We start from the raw sequence: 18401 nt of genomic DNA, 5'->3' as shown, positions 1-18401 counted from the left end.
TCTAGTTAGCCTGGCTAAAGGTTTGTTGATTTTATTGATCTTTTCAAAGAACCAGCTTTTGGTTTCATTGATTTTTTTTTTCCCCCTATTGATTTCCTGTTTTCACTCTCACTGATTCCTACTCTAATCTTGATTATTTCTTTTCATCTGCTTACTTTGGATTTAACTAGCTCTTTTTCTTATTTCATAAGCTAGATGTTTAAATTATTGATTTTAGATCTTATTTTCTAGGGTATGCATTCAAAGCAGTAATATTCCATGTAAGCACTGCTTTTGCTACATTCCACAAGTTTTAATAAGCTGTATTTTCATTTTCATTTAGTTCAAAATATTTTAAAATTTCTCTTGAGATGTCTTCTCTGAGCCATGTGTTATTTAAAGTGTGTTGCTTAATCTCCAAGTATTTTGGAATTTACCAGTTGTCTTTCCATTACTGATTTCTAGTTTAATTTCCTTGATTTCTGACAGCATGTTTTGAATGATTTCAGTCCTTTTAAATGTGTTACAGTGTGTTTTGTGGACCAGTATGTGGACTGTCTTTGCTTGAGCTGTCTTTCAAGGGGAACGTTCCTAAGGAATCTAGGTCCTACGCATTTGCTCCTAATTCTGAAATGAAGCGCTTCCCTTTCTTGGTCCTGGCAAACTATTTGGACCCGTCTCTTACACAAGAACCTGTCTCTGAGCTATTGCTTACAGAGCCATACCTACAGAGGAAGAGCATATAGAGATTGGTGTAAATAATTAAAATAATTTTAATGGCAGTCATTTATTAGATGGGTTTCCCTGGTGGCTCAGTGGTAAAGAATCTGCCTGGCCAATGCAGGAGACATAGGTTTCATCCCTGGGTTGGAAAGATTCCCTGGAGAAGGAAATGGCAACCCACTCTAGTATTCTTGCCTTTGAAATCCCATGGACAGAGGAACATGGCAGGCTACAGTCCATGGGGTCGCGGAAGTGTCAGACCCAACTTGGCCACTCAGCAACAATAACATTTATTAGACACTTACTGTTTGCCATCACTTTACAAGTATTTTTTCAGTGAGTTTTCCAAATAGCCCTGTAAATTGAAAGGATTTTTATTTCCTTTTTACAGATAAGGCAACTGAGATTCAGAGAGATTAATTTACAGAGGCATACAAATACAGGCACTAGCAGTAAGTGTCAAAATCAGACCCAACTGATTCTGAAGCCCATACTCTCAGAAACCACGTTAAAAACAGGTAACTCATAAGATCCCAGTTCAAGGCAGACTCTAATCCGTGGCCAAAACGGGAAACTGGAAGTTTGCCGAAGGAATATTTGTGTGCCTTTCGTTAGTTTCTCTCCAAAATCGGTGTCGCCGACAGTTCTGGTGCCTTTAGCAGTGAGTGAGCATCCCAGTAGTACTGCTTTCTAAGAACACTGATCTTAAAGTTAAAATACAGGCTGTGTTTTATCTAACTTGGAGTTTCCCAGCCAGGAATGATTCTGATCCTCAGGGAACATTGTTGGTGGTCACAGCTGGGTGTGAAGGGGTGGTGTGCTCCTGGCAGTCGAGCAGGAGGTGGCCAGGGCCACTGCTGAGCATCCCAGCATGCACAAGACCCACCCCACCCCTAAAGGAAGGCTTACCTTCCAGGGAATTCGAAGCGGGGACGGTGTCAGCGAGGGTCAGAAACAATTGCTTAATTAAACGTTTATTAAGGATATAAAGAGTAATAGAATAAGGATACCTCAGCAGGAAAATTCAGTGGAGAAAAGAGGCTGAATAATTCAGCCAGAAGGTGAGAGAAAGAACAACATGGGGAGACCAAGTTTCGGTAAACAAGGCCCGCACTTTATTTTCCAAAGTAGTTTTATACCTTAAGTTGTGCATAGAGGATAATGGGGGAAGGGGTAGAGTTAGCAGTAAGCCAGGCTTTCTTCCTGCAAACTTTATCATATGCAAAAGTTTAGGTGAATTACATCATCTTCTGGCCAGGGGGCCTGTCAACATTTTAAGATCCTTTCTTCAGAAAACTTATTTTTCTCTAAAGGTGATTAGTCAGGCGCCACCCTCCAAAAGCATTAGATAAAGTTGCATTCCTATAGGGCAAAGGTGTGGTGGGCTATAACAAGAAAAGAATTAACTCAAGGGTCCAAGGTTACAAACATTAAAACTACTACTTACATCAATTATATTAATCAATACACTGCCAGGGACACAGCAGGTAAGGGATATGGAAACTTAGCAGCAGACATTGGCCCAACAAGTGAAAAACCCTTCACCAATACAATTTCTAATCAATCTTTTAACTGCTCAAAGGAATCTGTATTCAGACAGTTTAGAACATCTCATGCCTCTCACAGTTGGGAGGCTCTGAACAATCACATGTGGCCGGAAAAACCTATTCAGGCAGGCTAGAGGACTTCCAAAGGACTTTGTAGGTTGGAACACTGTCACACCCAGGAACTTTATTAACTGGAGCTGTAAGTTAACTCTTTTTCAGAGAGAGGTAGTGGGGGACAGCCCCCCGTAAAGTCAGAGGTGTAGGTGAGAGCACAAAGCAGAAAATAGGCAGACTCTGGTTTGGGGGCTAGATGCTTGAGAATTTCCAGGGGGACTCCTGAGGCTCGATCCCGCCTTTGTGTATGCCAAGCCTCCTTATGACCTTTGCCACGGACTTCCTCACGCTGGCTCCCGGCATTACCTGACCCAATATACCAGTTGCGGAGGTTGAGAAACCCTGAGTCTTGGCTCATTCCATTCTGCTGTGACTGAGAAAACCTCGAGCCCTTACCCTCACCGTGCTGTCAGGGTTTGGTTACCAAGGCTAAGTGCCTCCTCTGTAAATACTTTGCTGTAACTCCGTCCATTAACTCACTCTGGCACCTTTCCTATACCTTCAGCTTAGCGGCTGGAGGCCTGTTAAATGGTTGGGGTTTTTTTGTTGTTGTTTTTTTAATAAGGTGATACTTTTTCTTCCTGATGTTTCCAAGAGACAGGCTCAGTTGGCCTGTAGTTCTTATGGAAGAGAACCTGGTGACGATACTCCAATCTGTTGCTGGCATCTTTAGCTCCCTAATCTGTGTTTACACGGCCCTGAAAATCAACTCTCCCAGGTGCCAGGCTCCATTCCACCTCAGCACTCTGGCACCACTGGCGGAGAGTACTTCCCCAGTCTCTTCCCCACAGTCCAACCACACGTGATGATTTTATTGCCCAGCTATTCTCCAGAAGATGTCTCTTGAGGCGTGGACCTGTGGGGTACTTCTGGAGCTGTGGGTTGGAGTCTCAGTCATTTGCGTTCCAGTTGCAGATAGAGCCACAGTGCTCTTAAAGCATCTGGTATTTTCTGTAACTGTTTTCCTGTTTGTAGCTCTTGTCCTCTTCCCCAGATTTTAAGCTCCTACAATATGGGGTTTGTTTCTTCAGATTTTTTTTTCCCTATTAGCAACTAGTATTTCTTTCATCATATACCAAGAAAATCAACTTGGCTTCTTCCATTTTGGGTTATGTGCTTGTCTGCTAAAAGTTGAAGGAAATTTTAAGGAACTAAAGTAAGTTGAGAGAGACTAGTGGTCAGAGGTTGATATCAACCAAACCAAAGGAACAATTCATAAACTCAGTGGAATTGAGCCTGAGTCCAAGTGAAAGTAAGTAATTCTTTCCTGGGAAGTGGACCTTGGAATTTTAAGAATTATTTTCATTGTCAGGGAAGCCTGGAGAAATCAACAAAGTTCCTATTAAGAAAGTCCTATAGGTAGCTTATCCTCCTCAGGACCCAGAGGTTCAGCAAAATTTCCCAAGTCAGATACCATCATTACAGAATTTTCTATAAAGGTTAAAAGCAAAGGCATGTATTTGTCTCATTGAAGTGATATGCCCCAGGGCCCTCAGTAGGGGTTTGAGGTCAGTGGGCTCATTGACAGACCACTCAAATGCTGTCTTGCTTAGGCCTTCGGAGAAATCATGACCATTTTGGACTATGTCTTTGAATCTGCAAGATTTTAAGGAATGTATTATTTTGATGGTATTGGTTTATCTAGAACAGTATTTCTCAACCTTTATTTTATCATTACCCTCCGAAGAAGCCTTTTTAGACACTTTTCCCCTAATCAATCCCTCCCATGAAATTTTAATATCACAGATATGCTGCATATCTGCTCAGATACTGCAGTACTTTGATGGGAACCTGGGGATTGTACTCTCTCAAGATTTTCCCCCGACTCTGAACTAGTTTTTGCCCCCACAGGGGCAGGACTGCCCGTGTTGAGGATATGTTAATCCATTGGTAGAAGTACCATCATCTTGGAAATGAATTGTTGTGTGTGCCTTTCCTAACAAATCGAAACAGGGACAAGGAGTCTACCAATTTACTACTGTTCGAAAAGAGTTCTCATGCAGTGGCCTGCAGTTCCTGGGGGGCAGCGAGCAGAGTACTGTTCTCATATTTCATGACTTATATGGAGATCGTCTTTTCTCCGAACAGTCTTGACCATCTGAGGAAAGAATAGGGAAATACTAGGAGGAGCAGAGCAATAAATGAAGCTCTCTAAAAGGAGAAGGGGGGTAAAAAAAAAACCTCTTGCAGTGACATGCATAGGAGGAAGATGGAAGAATATGGAAGAATCTGGGTGTAGAGTTGTCCATTGTTTCAAGGCCAGTCAGCTCTAACAAGTTCAGTTTCTCAAAACCGGAGTTGATTTGCAGCAGAAAACACCATTTAGCTTGTACAGCATATACGAACGTTCTATTCTCCCAAGAGGGTTTGGCTCTGTCTGATCAGAAGGGTGGTTGTGTATGAAACGCACCTCGGAAGGAGGAGGAGGAAGAAATGACATGTTCATGTAAAATGAAATACAACTGCAAATTAAAGTGTCACCCTGTTTTTTAAAAAAAAAAAAATCCATTTTTTATTTAATTGGTTACCAAGGAAAAAAATGTCATACAGAAGCGTATATCTCAGGGAAAGTTAAACCGTGAGATTTTACAAGTGAATCTGGATTCAAGGACGTTCTCCTGGAGTAGGGGTGGGGCCGGGCAGGAGGGTTATAAAATATTGCCTTAATAAAAATATTCTGATGCGGAAAAGCTAGGCTCATAAATTTCTGTTGTGTTACATGCCAGGGGTCCAGAAAAAATGAACAAATATTACCTCATTTGTTCTTTACTGTCTCTGTCTATCCAATCGGCTGAATGCTGGCTGCCTGCTCCCTGGAGGAAGCCTCTCCTTTTGAGACGTTTTCCTGGGAGGAAGGTCATACACAAAGGAGAGGCGTTCTCCAGAAGAGCGCCGCTCACCGCAGAGACATCAGGGACTGAATGCTCTTCTGCAGGGCCTTTCTGTGTGAATGGTGTCCTCTCATTTTTCACGTTTCTTTCCCAGCATTTTTATGAAAAGTCATTTGTCTTTTCAGATTGTCTCTTTAAGCCTACCAGATAGTATGTTGCCACACTGGTAGCACTTAGTCAGTGTTAAGTAATAGTGGAAAGGGGGGCTGATTAATATAACATAACGTAATATGGGATTATATTTACAAGCAGAATTGTTCTTGAGAAACATGTCTGGTTTCTCTTTAAGATAGAGACTTGACAGATAGGACTTGTCAGCCGTCTTCAGCCTTCAGCATCTGCCTTTTCTCCCTCTCCTCCTGACCCCAGTTTTGCCTCCTGTTTGCAGTGGAAATATGTAGATAGATCTATAACGTGCTCTCTTTGTCTTCTCCCTGACCAGGGGCAGTGATTGGTGATGGACAGTCTGCCGTGGCCAGTAACATTGCCAATACTACCTACCGGCTCCAGTGGTGGGACTTCACTAAGTTTGACCTCCCGGAAATCAGTAATGGTAAGCCAACATAGAACTGGGGATCCTGGTGGAAGGTCTGTCTGTCACTGGTGAGCCGGATCTCTGAGACCTGCAATAGCACGGGATTTTTCATCACCTCATTGAGTAGCTCACGGCTCCATGCCATTTCTGCAGCTCTTCTTCAGCTCTCACTAAGCAATTCAGCAAATGTCTATTGAGCACCCACCCTGAGCAGTGAACTAAATTCGAAAGTGAACACCAAAAGGAAGGTTTCTGCCCCAGGCACTTTACCGATTAGGGTCCGTTGTCTCAAGCCTAGAGGTTGGGTGGAACTGAGAGAAAGAGAAGGCGAAGGGAGTATAGGAGCTGAGAGCCAGACCCTTGAGGAAAAGACTACAGTGATGATAAACTCATATTAATCTAGATCCGAATGGAACAAAGGGAGTGGCCTGATTGATGTGTGATTTGCAGAATGTCTGACAGTCCATTTTCCCAGCTTCTAAAGGACTCTGCAATCCCATGTCCCAGTTGCTCAGTTGGAATCACAGCATCTTGGACATCTCGTTTCATTTCTCTCGTGATGCACTCTCACACGTCCCTGAGAAGTGGAGCTTCAGCCTCTGCTTGCAGTGATAGGTCGCTGTCTGCTGAGTTAACTCGAGCCCGCCACTGCTCAGCTCCTTTTCGGATGTTTTTTCTTACACCCAGCCGCCTTTTCCCTTGCTGTCACTTCCTCCCGTTGGTCCTGGGTCTGCCTCTGAGCCTCCACAGAGTGAGTCTGGTGATGTCTCTTCTGACTGACAGTCCTTCAGCTGTTTGAAAGTAAACTGCCACTTCCCTTTAAATCGTTCTTTTTAGGCCAGAATTCCCGAGGTTCCTTTTAAGATCTGGTTTTCAAATCCTTAACAGTTCTGCTCATTCCCCTTTTTACGTTTGAGGGGGGCACAACAAAGTAGAACACTCCAGGTGAGAGCTGTCCAAAACAGTACAGTGATGGTTTGGACACGTCAGTTCGGCCCAGTGTTGCAGCAACCTCTTCTGAAGCCACTCTTGGGTTTGTAGTCATTTATAATTCCTCGATAATTGTTAATACCAGAACTCTACCATCCTATACTTACTTGTGCAGTTCGAATATTTTAAAAACCAAAGGATTATATCTGTTTCTGTTAAGTTTTATCTTAGTAGTGTACTTAATAAGTACTAATAATTGTACTTCTTAGTTCCTGCCTCTCAACATCTTTTCAAACTTTGATTCAGTCTTTTTTCCCCAACCTTGTTTACATCATCTTCTAATTTGATAAACGTGCTTTCTCTGCCTGTCTTTGGATTGCTAGCAAAAGTGGTGTGTCAGGACTTTGCACCAAGCCTCGTGCTATGTTCCTGTGGATTTCCTTCGTGTTGATTTTGGTTCATGAATTGGCACCTGGGCTTGGTCCTTCACTCGTGAAACCCATATTTTTCATCTTGTCTATAGGGTATTGTGAGAGCTTGTCAGATACTTTGAAATAGTCAAGATAGCCTCTGTCTGTGGTGTTTCCCAGTATGCCGGTCTTGGTATCCTTATGAGACCATAAAAATGAGGTCAGTTTTTCATGTCCTGATGTTAGTGAAACCTCAGTAGCAATCGTTTTCTTCCCAAGTGCTTTTAAGCCACATGGTCAATAATCTATTCTTTAACTCCACTAGAAGTTAAATGCGGTCTACCTTTTACCTTGTTAAGTACTGTTTGCTTGTTTACCTATTTCTGGCCCAGATCTTATTTGCCATAATTTTCCCCAGATACTTTGTTTCTTTATTCTGTTTGATTTTTTTTATTACAATCTGAAATACATTTACCAAAGATTTTTAAAATATAAAAGGATATACAGTGAAAAGTTTTCCAACCCTGCTCCCAGCTACACACCTCTCCACCCCATAGGCACAGTTAGTAGTTGCCTGTTTATTTTTTCAAAGATATTATATATATATGTACAAGTACATGGAAATGTATGTTTTTCCACCTCTATTTAAACTAGGTGGTAGCGTATTATACCCTTTGGAAGGAAAACTGTGACAAACCTAGACAGCATATTAAAAAGCAGAGACATCACTTTGCTGACAAAGGTCCGTGTGTAGTCAAAGGTATGGTTTTTCCAGTCGTCATGTACTGATGTCAGAGTTGGACCATAAAGAAAGCTGAGGGCCGAAGAATTGACGCTTTCGAATTGTGGTACTGGAGAAGACTCTTGAGAGTCCCTTGGACTGCAAGGAGATCACATTAGTCAATCCTAAAGGAAATCAACCCTGAATATTCATTGAAAGGACTGATGCTGAAGCTCCAATACTTTGGCCACCTGATGCAAAGAGCTGACTCACTGGAAAAGACCCTGATGCTGGGAAAGAGTGAAGGCAAAAGGAGAAGGGGTTGGCAGAGGATGAAATGTTTAGATAGCATCAGCAACTCAATGGACATGCATTTGAGCAAACTCTGGGATCAGTAAAGGACAGGGAGCCTGTGTGCTGCAGTCCATGGGGTCCCAGAGAGTTGAACAGCACTCAGTGACTGAACAGCAACAACACAGAACAGTGTACATACTTTCTGTCTGTACTTTGCTTTCTTTATATCTTGATGATCTTTCCATATCTGTATATAGTTTATTCATTCTTTTTTATTGACTGCCTAGCATTCCACTAGGAGAAGGCAATGGCACCCCACTCCAGTACTCTTGCCTGGAAAATCCCATGGATGGAGGAGCCTGGTAGGCTGCAGTCCATGAGGTCACTAGAGTCGGATACAACTGAGTGACTTCACTTTCACTTTTCACTTTCATGCATTGGAGAAGGAAATGGCAACCCACTCCAGTGTTCTTGCCTAGAAAATCCCAGGGACGGGGGAGCCTGGTGGGCTGCCGTCTATGGGGTTGCACAGAGTCGGACACGACTGAAGCGACTTAGCAGCAGCAGCAGCAGCAGCATTCCACTGCCCAAATGCAACCTCTGGATTACTTTTTGTTGTCGTTGTTGCCCTGGGTGTTTGTTGATGTGTGTGCTTTTCTCTAGTTGCAGAGAGCGGGGGCTCCTCTCTGCTGCGGTGTGTGGGCTTCTCGTTGCGGTGGCTTCTCTTGCTGTGGAGCACAGGCAGTAGGCACATGGGCTCAGTAGTTGCGGCTCCCCGGGCTCTAGAGAAGAGGCTCAGTAGTTGTGGCTCAGGGGCTCAGTCTCTCTAGGGCATGTGGGACCTTCCCGGATCAGGAGTCAAACCCATGTCTCCTGCGTTGGTAGGCAGATTCTTAACCACTGGACCACCAGGGAGGTCCCACTAGATTCCATTTTTTAACCAGTGTTCCGTTGAGGAACTTTTAAGCTGTTTTCAGTCTTTCACTACACAAACTGTGCCGCAGCGTGTCCTTTTGCACATGTGCAGGAATATCATAGGATAAATTCCTAGAAATGGAGCTGTAGGGAGGAAGGATATGTAGATCCGTGACTTGGGCAGGTACTGCTAAATCACCCTCTGTGGAGAGAGCATACCAATGTATATTCTCACCTGTGGTTCATGAGAGTGCCTGTTTGCCTGAACTCCTGCTTGTAGATTGTTCTGTCATATTTTGGAGTATTTGCAAATCTGATAGTAAAAATAGTATGTAAGTGGGAATTCTCTCTCGATCCAGTTGTTAGGGCTCTGAACTTCCACTGTGGGTAGTACAGGTTCAATCCCTAGTTGTGGAACTAGGATCCTGCAAGCCGTGTGGTGTGGCCAAAAAATATGTATATAGTATGTTGATATTTTAAATTTGTATTTCTCGTATTATAAGCCAGGTTGTATGGCTCTTCATACATTTAGCCACTTGTGTTTCCTTTTCTTGGCTTCTCCATGGGCTCACCTATTTGTGTGTGTGTGTGTGTGTGTGTGTGTGTGTGTGTGTGTGTTGCTGGCCTTTCCTTATCAGTTCTACAGGAGCTCTTTATAAAATCAGAAAATTAACTCATAGGAGGAGTTTCCTGGTTGTCACTTGTCTTTTGTCTCTGCTGAAGGTTATTTTTGTCATAGGACTTATTTTAAGTAGTCAGAATTATCCAACTTTCCTTTTATGGTTCCTAGATTTTGTGGCAGCATCCAGAAGATCAAATAGTACTTTTATATTTTAATTTTTTCCTTTAAATCTTTGATTCATCAGAAGTTTAACCCAGTCCTAAATAAGCAGAGTATGACCCAGCTTTTCCCCCATGTGGCCACTCATTTGTCCCAACCAGTTTATAAAATGATTCATTTGTCCCCATTGATTTGGGATGTCACTTTCATCCTATTAGCGTCCTGTGAATATATAGATGTATTTCTCCTGTCTTTTCTGCCCCAGGAATCTGTCTGATTATTCATATAACAGTATCACATGGGTTTAAGTTTGAGGCCCTGTCTTTTAGTATCTGGTAGGACTGGTCTCCTCTTGTAATTTTTTAATCCAAAATTTCCTGCCTGCTTGAACATTTTGGTCGTCGATATGGACTATAAAACTACCTCGCTTCTTCCCTTCACCGCCCTGAAAAAGTCCTGTCAGTGTAATTAGTTTGGTTCCATTGAATATATGAAATAACTTAAGGAAATTCAGTATTTTTGTGGTATCTTCTTATGTAAGAACATGGCATGATTTTCTGTCTCTCCAAGTCTCTCTTATGTTCTTAAAGTTTTCTTCATGTAATTTTATACGTTTTCAAAGTTTATTGTTAAAAGCTTTTTTAAAAATTCTGCTATTTTATTGCATTTATTTACTAATTTTAGTTGTTATTCAGTTCAGTCTCTGGGTATGTTATCGGTAAATGGTATTACTTTTACCTTCTCCATTTCAAGTTGTACACCTGCGGTTTCTTTTTCTTGTCTAAGCGCACTCGCTGCTACAGTCGAGTGAAGTGAAGTCGCTCAGTCGTGTCCGACTCTTTGCGACCCCATGGACTGTAGCCTACCAGGCTCCTCTGTCCATGGGATTTTCCAGGCAATAGTACTGGAGTGGATTGCCATTTCCTTCTCCAGGGGTAATATACTATAGTCAACTACCCCAGGCACTGTAGCCCACCAGGGTCCTCTATCCATAGAATTCTCCAGGCAGGAATTCTGGAGTGGGTTGCCATGCCCTCTAGGGGATCTTCCCAGCCCAGGGATCAAACCTTCATCTCCTACAACTCCTGCATTACAGGCAGATGCCCCTATCTATTCTTACTTTATTGTTAATTTTTATCAAGAATAGATACTGGGAATTGCCTGGTGATCCAGTGGTTAGGACTTAAATGTTTTCACTGCCTGAAGCCTAGGTTCAATCTCTGGTTGGGGAACTAAGATCCTATAATCTGTGTGGCGTGGCCAAAAAAGAGAGACTAGATATTAAATTCAGTCATGTCTTAACAGCATCTATGACGATAACCATATGTTTTTTCCTCCTTTGGCCTAACAATGTGATCATTATGTTAATAGATTCTATAATATTGAACCCATCCTTACTTCCCTTGAATAAAGTTTTTCTTTGTCTAGAACAGTTTAAATAGTATTATAATTACTTGTACTTTTTATAATTTTAAAGTCTGAGCCGGATGCTTTCTTCTTTCCTTTTTTTTTGTTCACAAACATAGGGAGAGGTCGTTCTTTAGTGACATTCTGTCAGCTGCCCTACGCTGGTTAAGCAGATGAGCTCTTGAGCCACACCAGCCGGGCTCAGGTCTGCTCAGCCGCCTTCTAGCAGTGTAGCTGTGGTTAATTAATCTCTCCGCACCTTGGTTTCCTTGTCTATAAAATGAGGGTCATCATAGTGCCAACTTCATGTGACTGTGACGAGAATTAAATTAGTACATGTCAAGCACTCTGAACAACATCTGGCACTTACTGTAGTAAATGGTCAATAAATGTTAGCTCTTTTTATCATGTCTTTTTCTTGGGAATTATACCATGACTCTTTGAGAGTACAGCCAGAATTCTAAAGTCACCCTGCCCTGTTTTCGGTACTCCAAGAGGTACTTCTGGAGAGTGACGTTCATGTAAAGAAGATAATTCTGTCTTAACCTGTTGGCTCATCTGTAATTGGCTTCTGATCCAACAATCTGAGGCATGTTGTTTTCTCCCCAGTTGGAGACAATTTTCTTTGAAAGAAAAACCAAATATTCTGAAGAATGCAGGCCCTGGACATACTGCTAGCACAGTCTTTTTGGTTGTCCTTAACATTCTTTGTCCAAGCCTCCACTTGTTCTGACTGCAGCTTCCTGTCATTATCCTTCTATGGTCCTTCCTGCTTCCTTTGATCATGGCTGTTGTAAAACCTGAGCTGATCAGAGAGTATTATGGTACAACCAGATTGACTCATTTAACTTGGTTCACCTGTCCCCCTCATTTAAGTCCTGTGTGGTGGTAGAATTCTGCTTCTTAAAAGTGCCCTATTTTACTCAAGAGTTACTTAGGAAGAAAACTTGGCATTCCAGGCGTTTAGGGCTCATATGTTTGTTAGCGGCCAACGTTCCTTGCCATGGTCTTACCCTCTAGACTGCCAGTCACTTTTACCTGAGGTTCCTGTGATTAACTCTGATTTTCTTGGTGCCTGAATAACCTCTCATTACACTTTTGATAGATTTGGTTGTCAGCAGAGTTAAGTTGGGGATCTCTTTTGCAGTAGCATGCGTTTCTGAAGCTTGCCTGCTTCCCAGAGGACAGTAGCATTTGGCTTGGGCCCAGCACGAGCCTGGGAGCCACTGGCCCTCAGTTTTACTCATGTGTGATCAGCAGCCTCTGTGTTGCTGTGTCACCTGACTTAATCTGCATTGAATTCAGCCCTTTTCTAGAATTAGGCTAAAGAGTCTCACCACCTGTTTCTCTTATTTGAGATGTAGGATTAATGATTTTCTATCTGTAAAGAGTTAAAGAAGTTTGTGAGTAAGGCCTTGTATAACATAGATAATTTTGAAACTGCTGTCATGGAAAAAAAAAAAAAGCTCATTAGATTTACTATGTGTTTAATGAGTAAGTTCTTATCGGTGAGTAGCATTGGTCTTCGGGGTGCCCCGGTGACCTTAAGAAACCCAGAGGCTGAGCGGTGCGGGGCGCACACACACCCACAGAGGATGTTGTGATTGCCACTGCTGGGCATGCTTACATAGTGTCATGTGGAGCTCTGTGCAGGAGGCCTTATTCTGAAATCTGAGGGCTCAGAGATAGCCAAAAGGAAATTTTCCTGCTGATTTAAACTCCTTTGGGTTTTCCAAATCAGGATCTAATGCACTTGCAAAAGCACTGCGGCCGCTCATCGCTCCTGTGGCCTCATCTGGCCAGCCAGCAACAGGCTGCAAATCGATCTTTGTACAAGGTGTTTGTTTATAATTTATGGAGCTGATAGGAAGGCAGAGCCATCTGTTCCTCCAGGCATCAGTATTTCTTACCCTCCCATTCCCTGCTAGGGCATTTTCACTTGGAAATCGTTTATAATTAGGAGGCGATTACGCTACAAAGCCTGGAACATGGCTTCCTGCTGTCTTCCTGCATCGTTCTCGTTCCCCCTGGAGCTGCCCCACTGAAGCTCTGAAGCGGTTCTGATTTGAAAAATCTTTGCCTTCCTAGCCCTCATTTCCATCCTCAGCTGCCCAGCTAACTGCTCCACCCCTTCCCACGTGTGTCTTACCTTCCTGTGCAGGGCTGTTTGCTGGAACTCCAACTCAGGGATCAAGGGGTGTTTGGTGAGGCAGCAGTTTTCAAGTGTGGTCCTGGATCAGCAACATCAGAGACACCTGGGAACTCACTCAAAATACAGATTCTCAGGCCTCACCGCAGCAGTCAGCCCAGATGATTCTGGTGCATGCTGCCACCTGAGAACCACTGTAGTAAGGCGAGGCAGGAAGCAGAAGGAAGGCTCTGGTGTGCGTGGGTTGCCACCATCCTAGGCTGTGTCTCACTTCACCTTTTTCTCCACCTGCTTACATTATTTTCGGGTCCAAAAAGGATGAGCGCCTTCCTATGGCCTGAGAAAACAAATAAGAGAGCCAGGAAATCGCTCCCTGTATAAATTAACTCATCAAAATTTCAGCCTTCTGAGAAGAAGCTGCATGAACGAATTGAAGCAGTGACCACTCACCATTGTAACTGAACATTTCCATTTCCATGTGGGAAATTAATAGACAACAAGCAGCAAATGTAAATTGCTAATTGGAGCTCTGAAATATTAATGAAACTATAAACACACCACCCAGAGCTTGCTGAAGCTACCAAGTCACTCTTTGCCTACCACGTCCCCGTCATTAGGGGAGAAGTAAAACCCTGGATCCCTAGCTACATACCAAATTGAGCCTGCTGCTGGAGAAACTCAACTTTAATTCCAGCATTCTCTTTTCACATGTTATTTGCATCTCTCTCTGAGCTCACTGTAGGAACTGGGAGCAGTTGTGAAATTGGGTGGAGTTGAGGGGAGGGGACAAAATTTGGGAGCTGGCCATTGAATTGGATTCATCCTAATACAGTACAAACACAAATGCAATGGCTTGGATTTGGGGGCTCACAGAATGCTTTTTGTCTATATGCCCAGTTTTTCAGGCAGTTAGAGCCAAAGTTCTCAGAAGAAGAAAAACCTTACTTGTAACATCCTCCCCACCCCCAGCCCACCTTAGAAATTAATCTGGAAGTTGGCTAGCATTGCTGGCTCAACGGACGTGCGTTTGAGCTGCAGGGGATGGTGAAGGGCGGGGAAGCCTGGCACCCTGCGGCCAGTGGGCCACAAGGAGGCGGGCACGCCTAGTGACTGCACTACAGCAGTCTCGTGGTGCTTCTCTAATGTTGGTGGTGAGTTCTGAGGGTCAGTGCAGGCTTCTGTATGTTTAAACTGCAGGTTAACACACATGAACTAGAGCTCTGTAACAACAAGATAGAAAAGCCTACTTTCATAAAATACTCACATGCGTTTTTGAGACGTTAAATGTAGATAAGATGGAAACCGTGCAAAGCTGTCTTAAAGCCCTCAGAGTCCATTTCTTTCTGTGTTTATTTTCATGTCCTACTTAATATTTGTGATTACCTTTTCTCTCACCTTGGATGGTCAGTTTCTTTTTACCTTTCTGAGAACTGTGCCGACATCAAGGTTAGAAAACCAAGATGGACTCACTCTTAAAGCTCCCCCAGTTCCTTTGACCCTGAATCCCCAACTGTAATGATGTGTCTATTCAGGGAAGGGAGGAAATTGTCGTCTTTCTGGCAACGGGCTTGGGACCCTGAGTAAGGAGCAGACGGTCTCAGTGCTAACTAGACCGATCTAGCCATACAGGCTCGAGCAGATGGTGGGTTGGAAGTTGAGCGGCACAGAGCCCTAATGGTGATAACACTGAGCATTTGGATGTCATTATTTTATTAGTTAGCAAACAGAACCGTCCTTGTGGTCCCTTCTCAGTGCTGCGTGTGATGGCGCTGTCGGTGTCAGCCCCCAGGAATTGGCACAGCAGCCGACCAGTGTGTTCGGATGTCTTTTTTGATCTACTCTGTCATCTCTGTGGCTTCATTAACAACACACAAAGGGAGATGAATACAGAGCTTTAGAAATCACTCCCAAGTTCCTGCTAAACCTCAACACCCCCTCCACCCACCCCTGGAAGGCAGTTCTTTGTTTTGTTTTCCCTAGGGTAATTTCCTGAGGAAACTCACCCTTGACATTCCAGGTCAAACGGTTTGGCTCCCTGGAGTAGATCACCCAGAATCGGGTGAGGGCTCTGGAGCTTGCCTGTTGGTTTGTTTGAACTATAATGCCTCTGACAGTGGCTGTTTAAGTAATCTTCCAATAATAGTAAGAGGGAGGTTCCATGGTTTAAGACTTTGCATTTCCAGTGCAAGGAGCACAGGTTTGATCCCTGGTCAGGAAACTAAGATCCCACATCCTCATGGTGCAGCCAAGAAGAATTTTTACAGGAGAGAAGGAAAAAGTAAATCAGTCTCTTTGCACGTGCACGTAAGGTCGATCTAAAGGAGACAGAGCCCAGAGGCGCTTGGACGTGCTGTGCATCCATGCCCTTTGGATGTGTTGTGCTGTTCCGCTCACGCGCTGGTTCCAGGCTCACATCGAGGGTGGACCACTTCCTGTGGGCAGAGATGTGCACAGTGGGCCTCAGAGAGGGGTTCAAATGGAAACTGAAACAGTTATGCAGGCCCAGTCCCAGAGCTGGCCAACATGGCCTTAGTTCTGTCACTTGGAATGGATTCTCCCCACCGACAGCCAGTCCTCCACCCCGCCCCACCCAGTCCCTTATGCTGAGCCCGCCTGACCGTGCGTAATTCTCAGGAAGTGCTAGGTGCAGACTGGAGCTGCCCGTGGTCATCGGCTTCTGGCGTGGCTGGAGGGACAAGCAGAGTGAACACAATTCCAGCCCTCCAGCCTTTATGCTGTCCTGTGAAATTAGGGATTAGTGTCAACAAGGAGCTATCCAGAAGACTGAAGTCTCTAAATGCTCCTGTTTTCTTAAAGGAGAAAATAAGACACAGATTTGTGAGATGATTCCCTTCTCCAAGGTCACATAGAGGTGGAGAGTAGCACTCTTACCCCCCAAGCAAGTTTTACCTGTATCACCTTTTTCTTGGAATCAGCGGGTTTACATTTTTATTCATCTCAGTTTTGATCTTTTGGACAATAACAGCTGTTGAGTGGCTCTCCAGGAACAATTTTTAATAACTTTCTCCTTATCTCATCTCTCAAATGACGTCTCTTAAGTGTGAGCTAGGACTCAGCAGGTGGTTGTGTTTGTGTTGACTCTCGTTTCCTGTTACAGGGGTAGAAGAGACGTATCTTTCGGTGTCTTGTGTTGCTTGTTTCATGACATTTTAGTTGGATAAGGCAACCTTTAGTATTTCTGGAGAGGGTTCGGATTCAGGCCCTTAGGGAGGCGCCCCCAAATGTCTTGACCCAGCACTTTGCACACCATTAACTCCAGACTCCCTTGCCCTCTCTCCTTTCTTTGTCTGCTGCAGCCTCCGTGAATGTGCTGGTGCAGAACTGCAAGATCTACAATGACGCCAGCTGTGACGTTTCTGCAGATGGCCAGCTCCTGGCAGCGTTCATCCCTAGCAGTCAGAGGGGCTTTCCTGACGAAGGCATCCTGGCAGTGTACTCCCTGGCCCCCCACAACCTGGGCGAAATGCTCTACACCAAGCGATTTGGTAAGGGATGGGACGCCCAGCATAGAGATGCTAGTACCTTGGCCTGGGCGTTCCCTGATGAAGCACCGCTTAGGTGGGAGTGATGGTCACACGCTACCCCCCTGCTTCACAGGCGCAGGTCAGAGGAAGATGCTCTGTCCTAGCTGGTAGCGTTGCAGGAGAGTCTCAGAGTAAGAGTCCTCCCCACCACCGTGGCATCACCGGCATGTTCCCATTGTGAGGGGCGAGGGTAGGGGAGGAGCTCTATTCTCGGTCATGGCTCGGGGAAGCGGGCACACTCACACGCTGCCAGCCAGTCTGGCATTGTGTAGATTTATGTACAAGGGTGTTCACAGCGGTATTATTTGTCACAGAGAAAAATGTCAAGTTCTGAAGAGTTGCTTAAATAAATGATGGTGCATTGACAAGACAGAACACCACTTGGCCTTTAGGACGCTCTTACAGAGGGGTATTTAATGGTGAAAAATGTTTGTAATGTATCAAGTGAAAAAAGTGGATTTCAAAATAGCAGTTACAGTATGATAACAATTTTTAATGTGATTCTGTGCTAATACGGGTTAGCATTCGTTTAGTACTTTTTATATGTCAAGAGCTAGACTTAGTACTTTACACACCTTCTCATTGTACTCCTCACTGCCATCCTGTGAGATTAACCCCAGGATGACCAAACAAAGATGAAGACCAGGGAGAAAGAAAAAAGACTAAAGGAAGATTATTTGCTGGTAATAGCAAGAGCTCTAGGGAGTGTCTCTCTGTCCGTCTGGCCCTAGGTCCCAACGCCATCTCAGTGAGCCTGTCCCCGATGGGCCGATACGTGATGGTGGGCTTGGCCTCACGGAGGATCCTGCTGCACCCCTCCACGGAGCACATGGTGGCCCAGGTCTTCCGGCTGCAGCAGGCGCACGGCGGCGAGACCTCCATGCGGGTGAGTGCCTTGCATGGCGGTTCTCCTAGGCCTTGGCCAGCAGCACCATGCAGGCCAGAGGTGCAGTCTCCCAGCCAGGGCCAGAGGCGTCACGCCCATAAGGAGCCAGGAAGGACTCCAGTCCAGTCCAGTCCTGACCAGCCGGCCTCACTTTTGGACGCTCTGGGCTATTCAAAGGCAGTCTTTCTCATACCCTAAATCACAAGCTGGGGCCCCAGAGGCCTGAAGGGATCTTGGGGTAGAGACCAAACTGAATACCTCCTTACCTCAACTTGAGGCCTGTAGTCTGGAGATACATTAAGAACCCAGTGAAATATTTGTTTTGTTTTGTTTTTAATTTTTGAGGAGGCAGGCTACAGAAAGAGATAAGTAGTATACTATGAAATGCTCCTCTCCTGAGGTTGTAATCACAGTGGAAGATGTGGACTCTGCCGTGCCCTTAACTGTCCCGTCTGTTTCACCAGCAGGGAAAGGTGGTGTTTAGGACCCGCCCTTGTCTGAAGCCGTCCTCCTTGTATTGCCATAAAAGCTTCTGGCATGGGGTTAGTGGCCTCCTGGACTCAACCATTCTAGC

At 44.5% G+C, this 18401-nt stretch overlaps 1 protein-coding gene across 9 annotated transcripts in view; it reads left to right on the top strand.

Moving 5' to 3' along the window:
* AMBRA1 (autophagy and beclin 1 regulator 1) overlaps positions 1-18401 on the top strand; it is a 173684-nt gene that overhangs the window by 125947 nt on the left and 29336 nt on the right. For all 9 annotated transcript variants that reach the window (XM_055546998.1, XM_055547002.1, XM_055546997.1 and 6 more), the window contains 3 exons: positions 5697-5807; positions 16714-16902; positions 17673-17827. In XM_055546998.1, the coding sequence (XP_055402973.1) occupies positions 5697-5807; positions 16714-16902; positions 17673-17827 (455 nt within the window). The remainder of the gene's footprint in view (positions 1-5696; positions 5808-16713; positions 16903-17672; positions 17828-18401) is intronic.

Source organism: Bubalus kerabau, chromosome 15 (assembly GCF_029407905.1).
Source record: "Bubalus kerabau isolate K-KA32 ecotype Philippines breed swamp buffalo chromosome 15, PCC_UOA_SB_1v2, whole genome shotgun sequence".
In the NCBI taxonomy this organism is placed as follows: domain Eukaryota; kingdom Metazoa; phylum Chordata; class Mammalia; order Artiodactyla; family Bovidae; genus Bubalus; species Bubalus kerabau.
The sequence above is the reverse complement of the archived record's forward strand: the minus strand, read 5'-3'. Positions and strand labels throughout refer to the sequence as shown.